The sequence below is a fragment of the Heterocephalus glaber genome, unplaced genomic scaffold (genome assembly GCF_053883595.1).
Source record: "Heterocephalus glaber isolate CG9 unplaced genomic scaffold, H.glaber_assembly_v1.0 deba00001569, whole genome shotgun sequence".
Lineage (NCBI taxonomy): Eukaryota > Metazoa > Chordata > Mammalia > Rodentia > Bathyergidae > Heterocephalus > Heterocephalus glaber.
The window spans coordinates 1818869-1837582 of record NW_028258354.1 but is presented as its reverse complement, the minus strand read 5'-3'; the positions used below and the strand labels follow the sequence as shown (position 1 = coordinate 1837582).

Sequence of the window (18714 nt, the reverse complement as noted above, 5' to 3'; positions counted from 1 at the left end):
CTTGCATGCCCCTTTTGTGGGTCTCTGTCCAGAGTTAAGCTGGGTAGCGAGGGCAATCGGCACACGAATTTGACCTCTCCATCTTCTTAGGGTTAGTGGGGGTCTTCCCATCGACCTCAGCAACATTCGCGCGCCCCACGTCACCAAACCGATCTGGGGCATGGGTGAAGACCAGGGCCTGGATAGTCGTCCTTTCCTCGTTTATCATCCTCCAGTTTGGGGTACGGGCGGGCCTTGTACCCTTTTCCCCTCGCAGGTCCTGGACGTAGGAGTGCCTGGCTAGGATGAGAGGGACTGTGTTGGAACTTCTCTCGGCGCCCAGAAGACTTTTACGTGCAGCCGGCCCTCAGTAATGGTATAGGTGGCAGTAAAAGAGCCCGAGCCTTTATTTTACGAACGACTTCAGCTTCTAGGTCTCTTCTTTCTACTCTACCCATAAAATGGTGCACTTTCCCTTTAAGACTAAAATGGTGGCTCGTTAGGATCAGGACTCCACTTCCGGTGGGGAGGGGGGCGGGACCCCAGCCCGCTCAAGCCGGAAGTGGTTTGAGTTTTCAAGATGGCGACTCCCTATGTAACAGATGAGACCGGCGGTGAGTGCGGGAGGCGCGGAGCCGCTTCTCTCCGGGCTCTCGGGTTAGGGGTTCGAACTTGGAAAGGGGTCTGTGCCCCGCCCATCCCGGGGCCCCTCCTTTGCTCCGCCCCCTGGACCGCCTTTCCCATTCATTCTCCCCTACAGGGTGTCGCCTGCGCCCCCTTCTGGTCTCGAGTTGGGGGGGGTCTCTGCTTCCGGTCACCCAAACCCTGCTATCTTTCAATGCTCCCTGTCCAGGAGCCTCATATGCCCTCAGCTTTTGTCTAGCAGTTGGAGCTCCCACATCTCTTTTCGGGTCTCCAGCTTTATGAGCTCCTTCACTCAGTTCCCTCCAATTCCTGCCCTCCACTTTCCCCTCACCCATATATCTTAGCTATACCTGCTTTCTGCTCTACCCCAGCCCTGTTTTCATTCTTTTTCTCAAAAGCTGTATCTGTTGAAGACCTCCTCATTGCCATGTAGTGTTTTTCCTACACTCTCCCTTATCTTTATTTGTGGGTCGCTGAGGTGCAGCGGTGTAAAGTTAGTATAACTTTGAGCTTAAATTTTCTCCTTGATGGAACCACTCTTCTCTACTTTCTCCGATGATGGTGATAGGAACTGAGGGGTTTAAGTTGAGAGGAGGCAAACAGGAAGGTGTCTAGTGACATTTTTCCTAAGGTCTTTGACAAGTCAATAGAATCCACTGTTCCTTTGGTTTGAGAAGCACTTCAGCCTACCTGTCTGAGATTCTGAAGTACCTGCTGTGTGTGTGAGAAGCAGAATCAAGGCTTTTTTCATGGTTTTGTCCCATCTTAATTGTCTTGTCATTAGAAGAATGTGCATCGTAGTAATATTGACTCGGTGATGATGAGATAATATATGGGAAAATTTGTAAAATGCTGTGTAAGTGCAAGGTGATTCTGTTTTTGTAATCCTCACTGTACTGTATATGTGTAGTTTTCTGTAGAAGTGACACTTAGCATGTACAGTGGTATGCATGGTCTGTTTTAAAATGTGTCATTTATGCTTTTTGTTGCTTTACATGTTGCTTATACCTCAGCCCACCTATTTTATGGTACCTAATGACAACCCAGGTTTCTGCTACTTCTTCCTAACTTCTCGTTTCAAAGTGCTACTCCATCTTTCCTTATTTTGTCTACTCAATAGGTCTTTCTTTAACAACTTTTCAGTGTGTGTTTAGAAAATATTCCTTACTGTCTTTATTGTTATCCTTAGCCCTGACTTAAAAAATGAGACAGGGGCCAGGGATTTAGCTCAGTGGTTCTGCCGCCTGCCTCATAAGCACAAGGTCCCAAGTTTGATCCCCAGTACCAAAAAACCCCCAACAAAACCCAAAAACTAGATAGCACATCTACCCTGCTACCAAAAGGTATTTTCTGTTCTCTGTTACTATGTGGAAGAACAGAAGGAATAAAGTGCGTTTTTTGCTTTCCTTGATTGTTTTTGAATCATTGATCTACCACTGTCACACTAATCCCTGTGGAAGATATTGCCATGCAGTTATAGTAGTTTCTCTAAAATTTCAGTGCCATTTTCTACTGCTCAAAAGGACCCAGACCTATTGAATCAATTTTTTTCCTCCATCCTTTTCTTGCTATCATTCTCAGTGTCTCCAGCATCTTTGGGATCCTCCCTCAGCATGAGACCATTGACTTAACCTTTGTATTTTCAAACCAGGTACACATCTGAATCATTTACAGCCTCATCAGTGACTTCATCTGTGACACTTTTTCTTCAGGTACTCTTCATCACTTACTTTTTTTTTTTTGTACCGGGGATCAAACTTGGGTCCTTGCACTTGCAAAGCAGGCGGCAGAACCACTGAGCTAAGTCCCCAGCCCTCATCACTTACTTTAGTCTCTTTACCAGTCACCTTTTTGACTGCCTCAGACCTACAGAAGCACCCCCCTTCCCCCATACTGGAGATTAAACCCAGGGCCTTTGCACTGAGCTACAATCTCCAGGTGCTCCTCCCCCTTATGAATTTTGAGATAAGGTCTAAGTTCCTAGGCTGGGCTTGAATTTACAATCCTGTCTCAGCCTCCCAGAGTGAGATTCATACATGTGCCACCATGCCTAGCTCAGAAGCAACTTTTTGCCTTTAAGTTCTCTGGTTCTTTTGTGTGTGTGCGTGTGTGTGTGTGTGTGTGTGTGTGTGTGTGTGTGTAACCTAGGGCTTTCAGCATGCTATGCCAGCTATGTCCCCAGCCCTAGTTCTTTGCTTTTTCCCATTTCACTGAGTCTTAACAATACCTTCAATACCTTATTATGATTACATTTGGTGTTGCCTAGGTAGATCTCCTATTACCAGCCACTTTGATACTGTCTTCTTTGTTTTTTTCATTCTTTTTTTTTTAGTACTGGGGATTGAACCCAAGGATTTTCTTCTGATTTTGATCTTCTGTACTAAACAAGCACTTCTAAATCTTGAATCATATCCAGCAATTCTTTTCTTCATTTCTGCTTCTAGATTGATTACAGCATATTGCTGGAGAAAAAGCACAGATTGAGTATAATGTAACTTCTGTCAAGACCATAGCTTCTCTCAAATTACTTATTCCTGGTGTCCTTATGTTCTCCATGGCTATTTCTTCAACCTTTTCTAGCTTGACCCTCTCTTTTAATTCCCCTCTTGTGACTCATGACCTCACTTTCTAATTCACTGAGAAACCAATGCCTGTCATTTCTGTTTCTTTGCTATTCACAGGCAGATTTTTTGAACATCAGGTCTGCATCTGCTGTTTTCATTTCTTCACTGCTTAACTTGTACCTTAACTCTTTGCAGTCATTATTTTTTTGTTTTTGTTTTGGTTTCTTTTGAGATAGAGTCTCTGTATGTAGACCAGGTTGGCCTCTAACTATGTAGGCCAGGGTGATCTCAAATTCAAAGTCCTCCTGCCTCAGCCTTCTCAGTGCTGGGATTACAGGTGTGCACTACTACACCTCGATGTACTATAGTTATTATTCCTAGCACCACCCTGTCACTTGAGTTGCCTATGTTCAAACTGAGATTCAGTTGAAAATAACCCATTTGCTGGGTTGTTATATGTCTTGAGTCTTTAATATACAACAGTTTCTCTTTTGCATTTTTTTCCCCCACATGAAATTGACTTGCTGAAGAGACAGGGCCATTTGTCTGTTTTATTTATTTTTTATTAGTACACATTTGTAGTAGATAGTGATTGCATTCTTCATTGGGAGTGGTGCATATACATAACACATCTTCATTCTTTTTTTATCACCTTCCCTTCCCCTCCCTCCTTCCTCCATCTCTTGGTCCCCTTTCTTTTTGTAAAAGATCTATCTTTCTATTTTCTAATATTATCTATCTTTTATTTTGCTCTTTATATTTTGGGCTTCTCATATAAGAGACACAATGTGATACTTAAGCTTGTATGACTGATTTGTATCACTTAACATAATGGCCTCAGAATGCATCCATTTTCCTACCAATGACTCAGGTTGATCCTTTTAGCAGAGTAGTACTCTATTGTGTGTAAATGTCACACTTTCTTTATCCATTCATCTGTCAGTGAACATATAGGCTGATTCCAAGATTTAGCTATTGTGCGTTGTGCTGCTATATAAACAGGCATGCATGTATTACTGTAATATGATGTCTTTAACTCTTTTTCGGAAGATACCTAGAAGGGGAATAGCTGGGTCTAATCGTTATTTTTATTATTTTTAAATTTTTATATATTTATTTATTTTTTGGTAGGGGGATTAAACTCGGGATCTTGCACTTGTGAGACAGGCGGCGGAACCACTGAGCTAAATCCCTGGCCCTATTCTTTATTTTTAAAACATGACTGAATTGGATATTATATACATTTTTTACCTTTTCACTTAACTTTTTTTTTCCTTTTCATTAAACTTTATAAATGTATTTTTCTTTGCCTTTAAAAACAATGCTGATAGGGCCAGGGATTTAGCTCAGTGGTTTTGCCGCCTGCTGCATAAGCGCAAGGACCCAAGTTCGATCCCTGGTACCCCGCCCCCGCAAAAAAACCAAGAAACTATGCTGACAGGCCAGGGATGTAACTCAGTGGTGCAGCGCCTGCCTGACAAGCATTAGGCCTTGAGTTCGTTTCCTGGTACCAAAAAACGCCCCCAAAAGCTATACTGGCGGGTTTTTTTTGGGGGGGTAGTACTAGGGATTGAACCCAGAGCCTTTGCACTGAGCTCCAACCCTAGCCCTTTATATCTTTTGAGATAGGGTCTCCTAAATTGTCCAGGCTTTGAACCTGTGATCCTCCTGCCTCAGCCTCCCAGGTGCTGGAATTTCAGGTGTGCGCCACCATGCCCAATGGATGTTTATGTATTTTTTGTTCACTATAAAATTAATTCATATTGACCAGGCGTGGTGGCACACACCTATAATCCCACCACTACAGAGGCTGAGGCAGGAGTGTTGCTGTGAGGCCAGCCTGGGGTACATAGTGAGTTCAAGGCCAGTCTGAACTACATACTGAGATCCTGTCTCCAAAAAATAAACATTCATATTGATGTTAGAAAGTTTGGGAAATATTTTCATAATTAGAATAAAATCTAGATCTAGACTCAAGATTGCTAATTTCATAACTAAGCTGTTTACAATTAACATTTCCTTTTAGTTTTTCTTTCTATGCACACATGTAGCATTTGTAAAAGAATATAATAGGAATAATATTGAATGGCTGTATGTTCCAAAATATGATCCTCAGAATACTTAGGAGCTCTCTGAAATGTGCCACAAAATGAAAAATTAAAATACAAATAAGTTTTCTGTGGTCAAAGAAATATGGGAGACACTGTAAACTTATTCCTATCTTGCATATTCATGTGAATAAGAACTCACTATATTAACTCATTGAAGTCTTGCTGTTAAAAACAAAATCTTGGGGCAGGGATTTAGCTCAGTGGTTCCAGCTCCTGCCTTGCAAGCACAAGGTCCCAAGTTCAGTCCTCAGTACCAAAAACACACCAAAAAACCCTAACAAAATCTTTCTGGGGATTTAACTCAGTGGCACCTCGCCTGCCTTGCAAGCTCAAGGTCCTGAGTTTGATCCCTGGTACCAAAAAACAAAAAAAACAAAATCTTAAAAAAAATTTTTTTTATTTTTTAAAAATTCTTTTATTGGTACATTTTAGGTATACAGTATGTTTACATTTATCACTGGGTGCTTGTACCTGTACGTGATGTATCTTGGTTCTTATTTTTTTCCCCATTACCTGTGCACCCTTCACCCCCTCCACCCTTCCCTATTTACATTTTTTTCCATTTTTCCATTTTTTTCTTTTCTCATAATTTTTCCTTTCCCTTCTTTCCTTTCCATTTATTTTCTTTTCTCATAATTTTTCCTTTCTCTTCTTTCCTTTCCCCTTCTCCTCCCAACACCCCTACACCTTTGGACCTTCTCCTATTTCAAATTATCAATTATTCATTTTAATCATTTTAATCCTATTTACACTTTCAGTTTCTCATGCTAGAGAAACTATTAGGCATTTACATATGTGTGTCCTATTTATTTCACTTAAGAGTATGGCCTCAAAGGCCAGGGATTTAGCTCAGTGGTTCCTCTTCCTGCCTCGCAAGCAGAAGGACCTGAGTTCGATCCCCAGTACCAAAAAAAAAAAGTATGGCCTCAGTATGCATCCATTTAGCTGTAAATGTCTAGTTTCTCATTCTTTACGGCTGAGTAGTACTCCATTTTATTAAAAAAACACATCTTCTGTATCCATTTTCCAGTTGATGGGCACTTGGCCTGTTTCCAAGCTTTAGCTATTACAAACTGTGCCACTATAAACATGGGTGCACCTATATTGCTGTGGTATGATTCTTTTAATTCTTTGGGGAAGATACCCAGCGGGGAATAGCTGGGTCAAATGGGACCTCTAGCCCTAGTTCTTTGAGGTATCTCCATACTGATTTCCACAGTGGCTGCACTAGTCTACACTCCCACCAACAACAGCATTTGTTTTTGGTTGATTTCTTGAAAGCAGCCATTCTTTGTGGGGTGAGGTGGAATCTCAGTGTTGTTTTCATCTGCATCTCTTGAATGATCAGTGATGTTGAACATTTTTTCATATATTTATTTGTTGCTTTTACTTCTTTGTCTGAGAAATGTCTTTTTATTTCAGATGCCCATTTTTGAATTGGGTCTTTGAATTTGGGGGGGTCTGATTTTTTTCAATTCTTTATATATTCTAGATAGTAGACCTTTGTCTGAGGTACAGCTGCTAAAAAATTTTTCCCACATTGTAGGTTGTCTCTTAGCTCTGTTGATGGTTTCTCTTGCAGTGCAGAAGCTTTTTATAAGATGAGATCCCAGTTGTTGATTCTTTGTGCTAGTTCCCGTGCTACTGAGATTTTGTTCATAAAATCTTTTCCTATGTCAATGTCTTCAAGAGTTCTACTTAACTTATCTTCTAGCAAGTTTAGTGTTTCTGTCTTAATATTTAGATCTTTAATCCACTTTGATCTTAGTTTAGTGCATGGTGAAAGGTATGGGTCTAGTTTTGATCTTTGGCAGATTGAAATCCAGTTTTTCCAGCACCATTTATTAAATAGGCTATCTTTCCTCCAATGAGGGTGGTTGGCTCCTTTGTCAAAGATGAGGTGGCTGAGTATGTCTGAAGTTGTAAAAAAACCAAAATCTTGCTGAGTGTGGTGATGCATACCTGTAACCTCAGCACTCTGGGAGGCTGAGGTAGGATGACTGCGAGTTTGAGCCAAACCTCTGCAATTTAGTGATTTAGTGAAACCTGTCTCAAAAATAAAAAATAAAACCAGGCATGGTGGTGCACACCTGTAATCCCAGCAGTTGGGAGGCTGAGGCAGGAGAATGACTGTGAGTTTGAGGCCAGACTGGACTATATAGTGAGACCCTGTCTCAAAAAACTAACTAAATAAATAATAAAAAGGGGCTAGGGACGTAAAAGTTTCATAGGCTCTGGGTTTAATCCCCAGTACCACCTAAATAAACACATTTTTTTCCCCGTTTTATGGAGAATTTTCCAAATTTATTTAACAGGTTATTTAGAGGGTAATTCCTATTAGTATCTTATAGGAGATAGTATTTTCTTTAATAAGAGCTTTAGAAGATGTTAAATGATTGAGCTACCGTATAGCTTGGTATTTAGCTCAGTGGTTCTGACGCCTGCTTTGCAAGCACAAGGTCCCAAGAAAAAAGAAATTAAAATGCATTGGTTTTCTCACTTTTGAAAACTTTGCTGTTTTCATAGAACATGATAGTTTATTGTTTTAATTTCTGTGTCCTTTGAAAAAAGTTTGTAATTTTTCATTTATTACATGATACACAAAGTATAAACAATGCAGCCTTTGATTTTTTTTTTCTTTGGGCACTGGGGATCAAACTCAGGACCTTGCACTTTCAAGGCAGGCATGGCGCCACCAAACTAAATCCCTGGCTCAACAATGCAGCCTTTGGAACTCACAGCCTCAGTTCAGTTTCTGATGAATTACTAAGTTTGGGTCAGTTACTAAATTTTTCATCCTGTATAAAACTGGAATGATACTTCATGGAGCTGTGAAAATGAAATGAGAATGTTTGTAAACATTGAACACTGTACTTGGCAGGCACTCAATAAAGGTAGCTGCTCTTATAGAAGTTGACTCAGATTGACATATCGACTGTCCATGCTTCCTTCCTACTCTAACATGAGCACCGACCACATATCAACATAGTATTGTCAAATTCTGTGTTTTTCCCTGTTCACTATAGTGAGACTGGGCTGTATAATACAGGTGGGATAGCAGTGTGATGATATGTTAGCTTTGGTGTCAGACCTGAGTTCAGATTACAGTTACATGCCACCTTTATGATCTTGGACATGTCTTTAAGCCCTTGAAAACTTTCTGCAGCTTGTAAATGATAGTATCTATCTGCTGTCTAGATTAAACAAGATTATGTATCTCAAGTTCCTGGTATAATGTAGCTGCTTACTAATAAGTGTTCATAATTAGTCTTAACATATTGTAAATTTTTCAGTGCTGTGATTTTGCTTGTTATTCCTATTTGAACCCCTTTCCTTTCCTTACTCTGGCTAGAAATACTGGCTGATTTGTGGTAATTATATAACTACTATCTAGCATTTAAACTCAAGACCCCGAGGTTTTACTAAGTTCCTGTCACTTTCTCCCATCAAATGGGATGTGATTGATTATTCCTTATCTGTGTCTGTTAGGTTACTGATTGATTACTGATGACATTTATATTTTATTCCTTTTTTTTTTCAGGACTGGGGATTCAACCCAGGGTCTTTGCACTGAGCTACACCTCCAGCCTAGCCCTTGTTTTATTTTTTGAGACAGGGTCTTACTAAGTGGCTAAGTGCCCAGGTTGGGCCTGAACTTGCAGTCCTCCTGCTTCAGCCTTCTAGAATGCTGGGATTATAGGTGTGTGCCGCTGTACCCGGCTTTGTTTTATTCTTTGCTTGCCTAACTTGACCACCTCCCCTTTACTTGAGTTGTAAATTTCTTGAAACCAAGGATCATTTTGCTTATGTTGATATAATGTAGTATAGTATACTTTTCTCATAGGAAGCTTTCAGTGAATGTTTATCATATTTAATTAATTTTGTGTGAGACCAAGTGATAACCACTACACTACGGAAACTCGTTTATTTAATTTGTAATCTGGCTCCTGACTGCCATTCTTTTCTGAGGCTATATTTTGGGAGATAACCAAGGATTTCCAATTGCCAAAAACAGTAACTCTTCTCAGTTCTCCTTGTCCTTCATCTCTCTGCTGTTGTGTTCAGTGCTCACCCCCTTAAAACACTTTTGTTTGTTTGTTTTGTTTTTGAGACAAGGTCTCACTATGTAGTTCAGGCTGGCCTTGAACTCACTGTGTAGCCCAGGCTGGCCTTGAACTCGAAGTGATGCTCCTGTCTCAGTCTCCCTCATGCTGGGATTACAGGCATGCACCCCCAAACCTGGCCAAAACAGTATTGTTAATTACCTGCCATTATTTAAAATTCTTTTGGTCTCCATGGCATAACACTGCCCTTTCCTTTGAGTCATTTCTGTCACTCCTGGCACCTTTTCTTCCTTAAGGGAAATAATCATGACCGTTTTTCTATGGTCATTCCTCCAACTTTAAGCTTCTCTTTTTATATATTCACTTTGCTGGAAATCTCATACGAATCTTACAGAGTCTTGCAGTCTTAGCTCCTGAGAGCATCCTTAGGCTCAGATCCCTGACCTAGATCTCCACTTTTACTTGAAGCAGGTCCCAGGGATGCCACATGTCTTTACCAGTCACTTCCTTTAGTCCTTTGGAGTTCTTCTAAGCCTTGCTGTGTTGTCTCTTTACTGTCTTCCTGTAACAGCTAAAACAAGGCCCTTTTCATTTGAAGGGTTTTTATTGCTAATAGACTTAAGGAAGCAAGCTGAGGATAACAAAACATTAAGACATGGGAAAATGATGTTTAAAAAATTCTTAAAGTAGGAGTCCCTAATCTGTAGTTTCTGACTCTCAAAAATGTTATCTAAAAGTCCTGATATTCTGCCCTTGGTTTTTATTTCTAGGGGTGGGAATCGCCAAACCTCTCCCTTCTTTTTGACTTCACCTTTGGATACCATCAAGGCCAGAGGATGGAACCAAGATAACATAAAATAGGTGCTCCTTTGTGATAATGGGCTCTTTCTATCTCAGAGGGCTTCCACACAGGATGGCTGTTCAAGAAGCTTCTGCCTTGCCTTTCCTTACAATCTATTTCTCTTTAACCTTTAAGGATATAGTAGTCCCCTTTATCTGCAATTTTGTTTTTTGTGATTTCAGTTTCTTGTCATCTGAGGTCCAAAAACACAATACAGTACAATAAGATATTTTGAGAGAGATCGTACAACTTTTATTATGATATATTGTTATAGTTCTATTTTATTATGGTTGTTAATCTTACTGTGCTTAATTTATAAATTGTTTTTTCATTGGTATGTTTGTATAAGAGAAAAAATAGTGTTCAGGGTGAGTATCCCTTATTCAAAATGCTTGGGACCAGAAGTGTTTAGAATTTTGGATTTTTTTCAGATTTTGGAATATTTATACATTATGAGACATTGAGGATTGGTTCCAAGTCTAAAGACACCATTCATGTTTCATTGATAATTTTATACACATACCCTGAAGGTAATTTTATGCAGTATTTTAGTGTACCTACACAATTTATGACCTGTCACATAAGGTGAGATGTAGAATTAACCACTTGTGGCATTATGTTGAAGTAAAGTCTTTCAGATTTTGGAACACTTCAGATTTTGGATATTTGGATTAGGGATACTCAACCTGTGTTTAGGGTTCAGTACTGCAGTTCTGACCATCTGCTGGGGGTATTAGAATGTATCTCCAAAGATAATAGGGGACTACTGTAATGTCTATGCAATTGACATAAATCTATATCTCTAGTATATATCTCTTTCTCCATGATTCCATGTAAAACACTGCTTGTCTAGAATTAGTTGTTTTTACAGAATTGCCTTCTCTTCTGAATATTGTTTATCAGTGGGTTTTATTCTCCCAATTTTTCACATTCAAGAGTGATGTTGTAATTAGTGTTCTCATTTATTATCTCATTAGAAACTTGCCTGTTTTATTCATTATTGTATCTCTAGCTCCTGTTACAGTGCCTGGCACAACAGTAAGTGATCAATAAACATTTAAAATCCATGTGTGAATAAGTGTTATTACCATATGCCCTGTTTACGCAGAGAGATGTGAAAAATAAGATAATGCATGTGAAAGACACCAATCTATGTAACACTATTTTGATTATTTCCTCTCTAATTCAAATCATAGCAATCTTTGGATGCTGTTAATGTATCCTTCATAGTGGATTTCTCTTTCATATTCCTTTCCATACCAGAGACTAATGAAATCACAGTCTCACATTGCAGCTATTGCTTTCATTTTCTCTACTTTTAGTTGTTTTGGGGTTTTTTGTGCTTTCGAGGCAGGCAGCGGAACCACCGAACTAAATCCCCGGCCTCTGTACTTTTAGTTTATGGTACAGTTGCCTCTTGGTATATGTAGGTTCTGCATCTGCCAACCAACCTCAAATTAAAAATATTCAGAACTGAGTGTGGCATGTGCCTATAGTCCCAGATACTGGGAAGGCTCAGGTAGGAGGATTGCTTAATCCAGGATTGGGAACCAGCTTGGACAACACAGCATGACTGACCCTCATCCCCTCTCCTCCCTTTATGGTGCTGGGGATGGAACCCAGGGCCTTCCATATCCTAGGCAAGAACTCTGCCATTGAGCTACAACTGCAGCCCAAGACCCCATCTCTCTAAAAAAAAAATTGTCAGCACTCTTTTCTTCTCATTATTCCCTAGACAGTATAATAACTATTTACATAGCATTTATATCATATTAGAAATTACAAGTAATCTAGAAATAATTTAAAATATATAGGAAGATCTGTGTAGGTTATATGCAAATATCCCATTTTGTATATGGCCCTTGAGCACCTGAGCATTTTGGGGTTAGTCTTAAACCATTGCTTATAGCAAATCTACCTGTACTAATTTATTGGCTTTCAGCATTCTCCCAGTCTAAGGTTTAAGTCCAAACTCGGTGAAGACTTGAAACCTTTCATACTCTCACAAATACCTCTAGTCTCTTTTCTTATTATATATGCCTTTGTCCAAAACATACTGGGTTCTTGCTATTCCCTAATATGCTTAAATTTTTATTCATTAATTCATCCAGTATTTACTGTCTCCTCTGAGCCAAGTTCTTTGCTACAAAGTTCAAAGACAAAATCCCTGATTTGGAGAAAACAGTTCAGTAAATGTTAGGCCGAGCATGATAAAGGCTAAAATAGGTGCTATGTGTGCACAAAGGGCAGTTTCTAGCCTGGCTTGTGAGGGGGACGTCAGGGAAGGGTATGTTGGGAGTCTATACTTGAACTTCACCTTTAAAGTCCAGTAGGAATTAACTAAGAGAAGAAGCAAGGAAAGTATATTTGCAGCAAAGGGAAACAAAGCAAAATGGCATAGAGAGTAGAAGCATGGTTCTAGGTGAGATTTTTAAATATTTCAGTGGTAGATCCAGAGAGTTAGTGGCTGGCTGAGCACTAAGGCTGGAGACTAGCAAGAGCAAGAAGGCCTCCATGTGAGCACTCTGAGGGCCACAGGAATCTAGGAAGGATTTCAAGTAGAGGTGTTAATAGTCTTATTTGTCCCTTTGGTAGTGTCCCAATATGTGAAATTCTTCCCTTTCTCCACTTTCCTCCACCACACCTCTATCTGTCTAAATCCTGCTCATTTTCAAAGGATTTCAGTGTCTGAACTTTTGTTTCATAAGGAGCCTGTGTTTCAAATTCATTCTGTCTGCCCCCCCCCTTTTTTGGTACCGGGGATTGAACTTGGGACCTTGTGCTTTCAAGGCAGGCGGTGGAACCACTGAGCTAAATCCCCGGCCCTATCTCCCTGTTAATTTACTTTAATTTGACCATTTCTTAGAGCCCAGCTGTAGTTTCAGGCCTTCCTCCAAAGCCTCTCAGTTTGTTTCTTTGTTTGGTTTTTTATTCTTGTCTCCACACTACCACAATAAGCCAAAATGTATCCTCAGCATGTCTTCAGTGTTTCTCCTTACCCCTAATAAAGTCCAAATTTCTTGACCTTGTTTTTAAGACTTTCTAAGATCTGGCCCCATTTTTTATTCCTGATCCGATTCACTTGGGCCTCACTCCTTCTATTCCCTAAATACCCAGGCCCATTACCACATGGCTTTCTTTGCTCATGTTTGAGCTATTTTGCTCATGATTTTTCTTTTTTCTGTCTCCACCATCTGTCAAATCTTACCCATTTTCTTTAATAATTTTTTGGTTGTAGTCTGTTAGTGATTTTTACATTTTGAACAGAAAAACCAATCTATGTGGGAGGAGCTTAACTTAAAAATCTATATTTACAAAATATATGTAATATATAATAATACTTATCGAATACATGTTATATATAATATATGTATATATATCACACACACATATGTATGTATTCATATTCTTCCAGGTTATCCCTCTTAGGTGGCCAGAATTAAAGGCTTAGTATGTGTCCTTCCACACCTTTCCCTTTGTCTTTATACACATCCTAATAGGCTTTTAAGTCCTACCCCTTTCTCCAACAAAAATGAGGCCATACTGTCTATCAGCTATTTGCAAAGTATTGTCTGGACCCTTGTGGAGGGGTTCTGAAGACTTTTAGGAGTTTTAGAAGAAAAACCATTTTCATAATAATACTGAGAATCAGTTACCTTTTTCACTGGGTCGACTTTTTCACTGATGGACAAAGACATGGTGGATAACATCGCCTACCTCGAAAGCTCAAGGTCCTGAGCTCGATCCCCGGTACCAAAAAAAAAAAAAAAGACATGGTGGATAAAACTGGTTCCTTACGCATGCCTTTGGCATGGAATAGCACCAAGCTATACTGGTTATTGTGTTCTTCATTGCCACATACTTCCAGTTAATCGCTAATTTCATTTGAATTACTTGATAATGCAGTAAAAGTTATACATCCTTTCTAAGTAAAAACTAAGCATGAAAGATTTCTGCCACATATTGAGGATGATTAACTCAAGGAAGAGCACTTGTATGATTGTTCCAGTTGCAAACTAAATAAACTTCTTTTTCATGGTTTTTATGTGTGAGAACCACTGACAAACTGGCAATTCAGATGTATCTGACAGCCATTTTCCTGAAAATGAAGAAAGCCTGTCATTTCAAGGAAAATCATTAACTGACAGTATTTGTTGCCAGTGATAAAATTCCAAGCCTCAGGCAAAAAATCAGAAAACTTGTATCTGACACTGTGAACTTGACAGCTTCTTAATACTTAAAAAGACTTCTGAAGCGATTTATGAATATGAATTTTTTCTACTGCATACAAGAATGCATATTGCAAAACAAAAGTGTAAAGGAGGTCCAGAAATAAAAAAGTTTGAAGACCTCCACACATTATCCTGCAACTTGCTTTTCCATTTAGAGTATCATGAACACTACTCATTGTCAGTATCTCAACGGTCCTTTAACAACAGCATGGTGTTCAGTTGTGTGGATGAACCAAACTATTTGATTATTCACTTTTTTTTTGAGACAAAGTTTTGCTACGTATTTCAGGCTGGCCTTAAACTCATTATGTAGCACAGGCAGGCCTTGAACTCACTGGGATCCTCTTGCCTCAGCCTCCCAAGTGCTGGGATTACTGGCTTGTGCCACCATATCCAGCATTCATTCACTTTTGATGGCCATTTACGTTGCTTCTAGCTTCTTTGCTAATTTAAATAATATATAAACAAATGTCCTTTACATATATCCTTATGTACTAGTGCTTTTATATCTGTAATGTGTATTCCTAAAAGTTGTCTTATTTTTCAAGGTCCATCTAAATGAAAATTCTCCATCTCTATAACATCTGTGATTATTATTATTATTATTATTTTGGTACTGGGGATCGAATTGGGGTCCTTGCGCTTGCAAAGCAGGCAGTGGAACCACTGAGCTAAATCCCTGGCCCCAGCATCTATGATTATTTCATCTCCCTGTAATTATTGTTTTTTGCCTCATTTAACCTTTTGTTCATTTACTGTCTCTGATGTCCCCTTGTTATTGCTTTATGGTTTTGTTTTTGTTTTTTTTTTTGAGACAGGGTCTCACTATGCAGTTCAGGCTGGCGTTGAACTCACAGTGATCCTCCTCTCTCAGCCTCCTGAGTGCTGGGATTACAGGCATGCGCGACCACACCCAGCCCCAGCCCTTTCTTATTTTTTATTTTGAGACAGGGTCTTGGTAAGTTGTCCCGGCAGAGCTCAAATAAATGCTTTATGTTTTGTTTTTGGGGGGGTACCAGGGATCAAACTCGGGACCTTGTACTTGCAAGGGAGGCAGCAGAACCACTGAGCTAAATCCCTGGCCCAGTGCCTATGTTTTTTAAAACCATGCCTGTCTTGTCTTGCCAAATAAGTTATAAAAATAGAAGCTTCAAGCTGGTCATAGTGGCCCATGCCTATAATCCCAGCCCTCAAGAGGCTGAGGCAGGAGGGTGACATGAGTTTGAGGCCAGCTGGGCTACTTAGTCTAAGACTAGCCTAGACTACACAGCAAAACTGTCTCCAAAAGAAAAACAAAAGCTCCTTCTTCCTCCTCCTCTCCCTTCCTCACTTCCTCCTCCTCTTCCTTTTTTTTTTTTTTTTTTTGAGACAAGGTCTCACTGTGTAGTTCAGGCTGGCTTTGAACTCCTTATGTAGCCCAGGCTGGCCTCGAACTCACAGCAATTCTCCTGCCTCAACCTTCTGAGTGCTAAAATAAATAGAAGCTTCTTGAGGGCAAGGAAGGTATGTTGTACAGTGCACAGTCACTGAGTAATGAGAAAGTCTGAGTGTTGATAATGAGAAAAGATGCCTTAAGAGTTTGTATTTGGTGGAGAGATGGGTGCTGAGGGAGGCTATGTACATTTATGCATTGTTTCATCTTGGAAAATACTGGAAAACAAAGAACTCTCCAATTTAATTTCTTTCATTTCAGGGAAGTACATCGCCTCAACACAGCGGCCTGACGGGACCTGGCGTAAGCAGCGGAGGGTGAAAGAAGGCTACGTACCCCAGGAGGAGGTCCCCGTGTGCGTGGTTAGGGTTGATGGAGGGTATTAAATGGGGATCCCACAGAAGGATAGAATATGCTTGTCTGCAAGTTCAAGGATGACTCTCCTGAGCTCCAAGGAAAAGGAAGGAAGGGGCTGGGATTCAGGGATGACTTGAGGGTTACATGTGACCGGTCTTGTTTGTTCCATGAGGTCTGTACATCAGAATCTCCAAATAACAGAGCTTCAGACCTTTGGGTCCTAGGAACCCTCTTACAGCCTCTCCTGCAGAGTGGAGCAGAGCTGGGGAGGAACCTAAAGGGAGGAAGGAAGTAGGAGTATGATCAGATTTGGAAGATTAAGAAAAGAATAAAAAAAGTCAGCAGTTCTTGGAAGTTTAGTTTTAACTTTTTTTTTTTGGTACGGAGAATCAAACTCAGGAGCTTGCTCTTGCCAGGCAGGTGCGGTGCCACTGAGCTAAATCCCTGGTCCGAAGTTTTGTTGATATCTTCTGTTTCCTGCAGGTATGAAAACAAGTATGTAAAGTTTTTCAAGAGTAAACCAGAACTTCCCCCAGGGCTGAGCCCTGAGGCCACTGCTCCTGTCACCCCATCCAGACCTGAAGGTGGTGAACCAGGCCTCTCCAAAACAGCCAAGCGAAACCTGAAGCGAAAGGAGAAGAGGCGGCAGCAGCAAGAGAAAGGAGAGGTAGAGGCCTTGATTAGGACTCTTGATAAGGTGTCCCTGGGAGAGACAGCCCAACTCCCCAGTGCTCCGCCAGGCTCCCAGGCAGCCCCTACAGCTGCCTCTGACCTGCCTGATTCTGCTGTCACCACTGAGAAAGCCAAGAAGATTAAGAACCTAAAGAAGAAGCTTCGGCAGGTGGAAGAGCTGCAGCAGCGGATCCAGAGTGGGGAAGTTAGCCAGCCCAGCAAAGAGCAGCTGGAGAAGCTCGCAAGGAGGAGGGTGCTGGAGGAAGAGCTAGAGGACTTGGAGCTAGGCCTGTGAGGCCTGGGGAGTAGGGAATGGACTGCAGAACAAACCACAGGGCTCTCTGGGGTCCAGAGGGGTGTGAGCGGGAGCAGTCAGGAGGGGCACCCCCTCCCAGCTCACTACTTCCACCTCTCATGGCCCACCTCTGTCCTCCAGAGCACAGTCTCTCCCTCATTCCTTCCCTCCTCTTCCCAACTCCTGTTTTTTGGACTTTCTCCTTCCCATTCCCAGTGTTCAAAATCTCAGTGACTATCCCAGATACCTGATTTGGGTGTCTTGTTTAAAAGAAAATCAGATGAATGGGAAACCTGGGAGGTGAGTGGGAATCTGGGAGAACCGAGATGGAGGGTGGAGGAGCATACCCAGTCTTGGAGTCTTGAGTCTTGGTTCCTGTTCACAGTGTTTATGAGTTATTTCCTTGTCTACCCCAACCTCTTTTTCCTTTTTTTTTTTAAGAACAAAAATAAACTCAAGTAGACAACATGCATGTCTGACTTTGCTTCTTTCTTTTCAGCTCCTAGTATCTTTCCCATACCCAGCTTTTAAAAAATTTTTGAGGCAGGGTCTTATTAAGTCAATAAATGGACCAGGCTGGGTTTCAACTTGCAATCCTCCTGAGTCAGACTCCCAGAGTGCTGGCATTACAGGCATGCATCACTACATCTGGCTTTTTTTCCCTCTTTGGTACTGAGGATTGAACTCAGGGCCTTGTACTCAATAGGAAACTGTCTTACCACTGAGCTGTATCCCCAGTCCAACAGAGTCTGCCTCTCTTCCTCCTCTCTCTCCATCTCTCTGCCTCTGTCTCTGTCTGTCTTATTTTTTGAGACAGTATCTAGCTATGCAATCCAGGCTGGCCTGGAACTCACTTAAATTGCCCAGGCTGGCCCCAAACTCATATCCTCCCCCCTCAGCCTCTCAAGTGCCTGAATTACAAGTGTGCAGGCCTATGCCACCAAATCCTGCTAGAGTCTTTCTAAGGACATTAATCCTAGGATGAGATCCCACTCTCATGATGTCTAAATTTAATTATGTCCTCAAGGCATTGCCTCCAAATGCCATCATGTTGAGAATTAGGACTTCAACATTTGGGGTTGGGGTGCAAAATTCAGTCCATAGACATCCCATGATATTTTTTTGTGTAAAATATATAATCTACTTATGTACATGTAAAATAAGTAGTTTGTATGTATGCATAATGTTTGTTTTGGCTTTTTTTTTTTTTTACTTGGGGGGGGTGTCTGTTTGTTTTATTTTGAGACAGGGTCTCTCTATGTAATTCAGGCTGGCCTTGAACTCACTATGTAGCCCAGGCTGGTTTTGAACTCATGGTGATCCTTAACTGCCTCAGCCTCCCAAGTGCTGGGATTACAGGCGTGCACCACCGCACCTGGCTATAGTAAGCTTGAAAGTCATTGATTCAACCAATGATGAGCTAAAGCTAAAGAATGTGTGATACATTCTTCCTCTTGTTTCTGTTTTGGAATGTGTGAGACAGAAGGTTTTAGTTTACTTCCCCAGTGGTAGCTCATAGTGA

At 40.8% G+C, this 18714-nt stretch overlaps 1 protein-coding gene across 2 annotated transcripts; it reads left to right on the top strand.

The window, feature by feature from the left end:
* On the top strand, positions 1 to 17660 carry Pym1 (PYM1 exon junction complex associated factor). 2 transcript variants are annotated; one of them, XM_004861361.4, is made up of 3 exons: positions 1 to 221; positions 16130 to 16223; positions 16709 to 17660. In XM_004861361.4, the coding sequence occupies exons 1-3, from the start codon at positions 161 to 163 to the stop codon at positions 17190 to 17192; spliced, it is 639 nt and encodes a 212-aa protein (XP_004861418.1). In that variant the 5' UTR covers positions 1 to 160; the 3' UTR covers positions 17193 to 17660. The 2 variants fall into 2 exon arrangements, with proteins under 2 accessions (XP_004861418.1, XP_004861419.1); XM_004861362.4 differs by lacking the exon at positions 1 to 221 and adding an exon at positions 248 to 593.
* The last annotated feature ends 1054 nt before the right edge of the window (positions 17661 to 18714 follow it).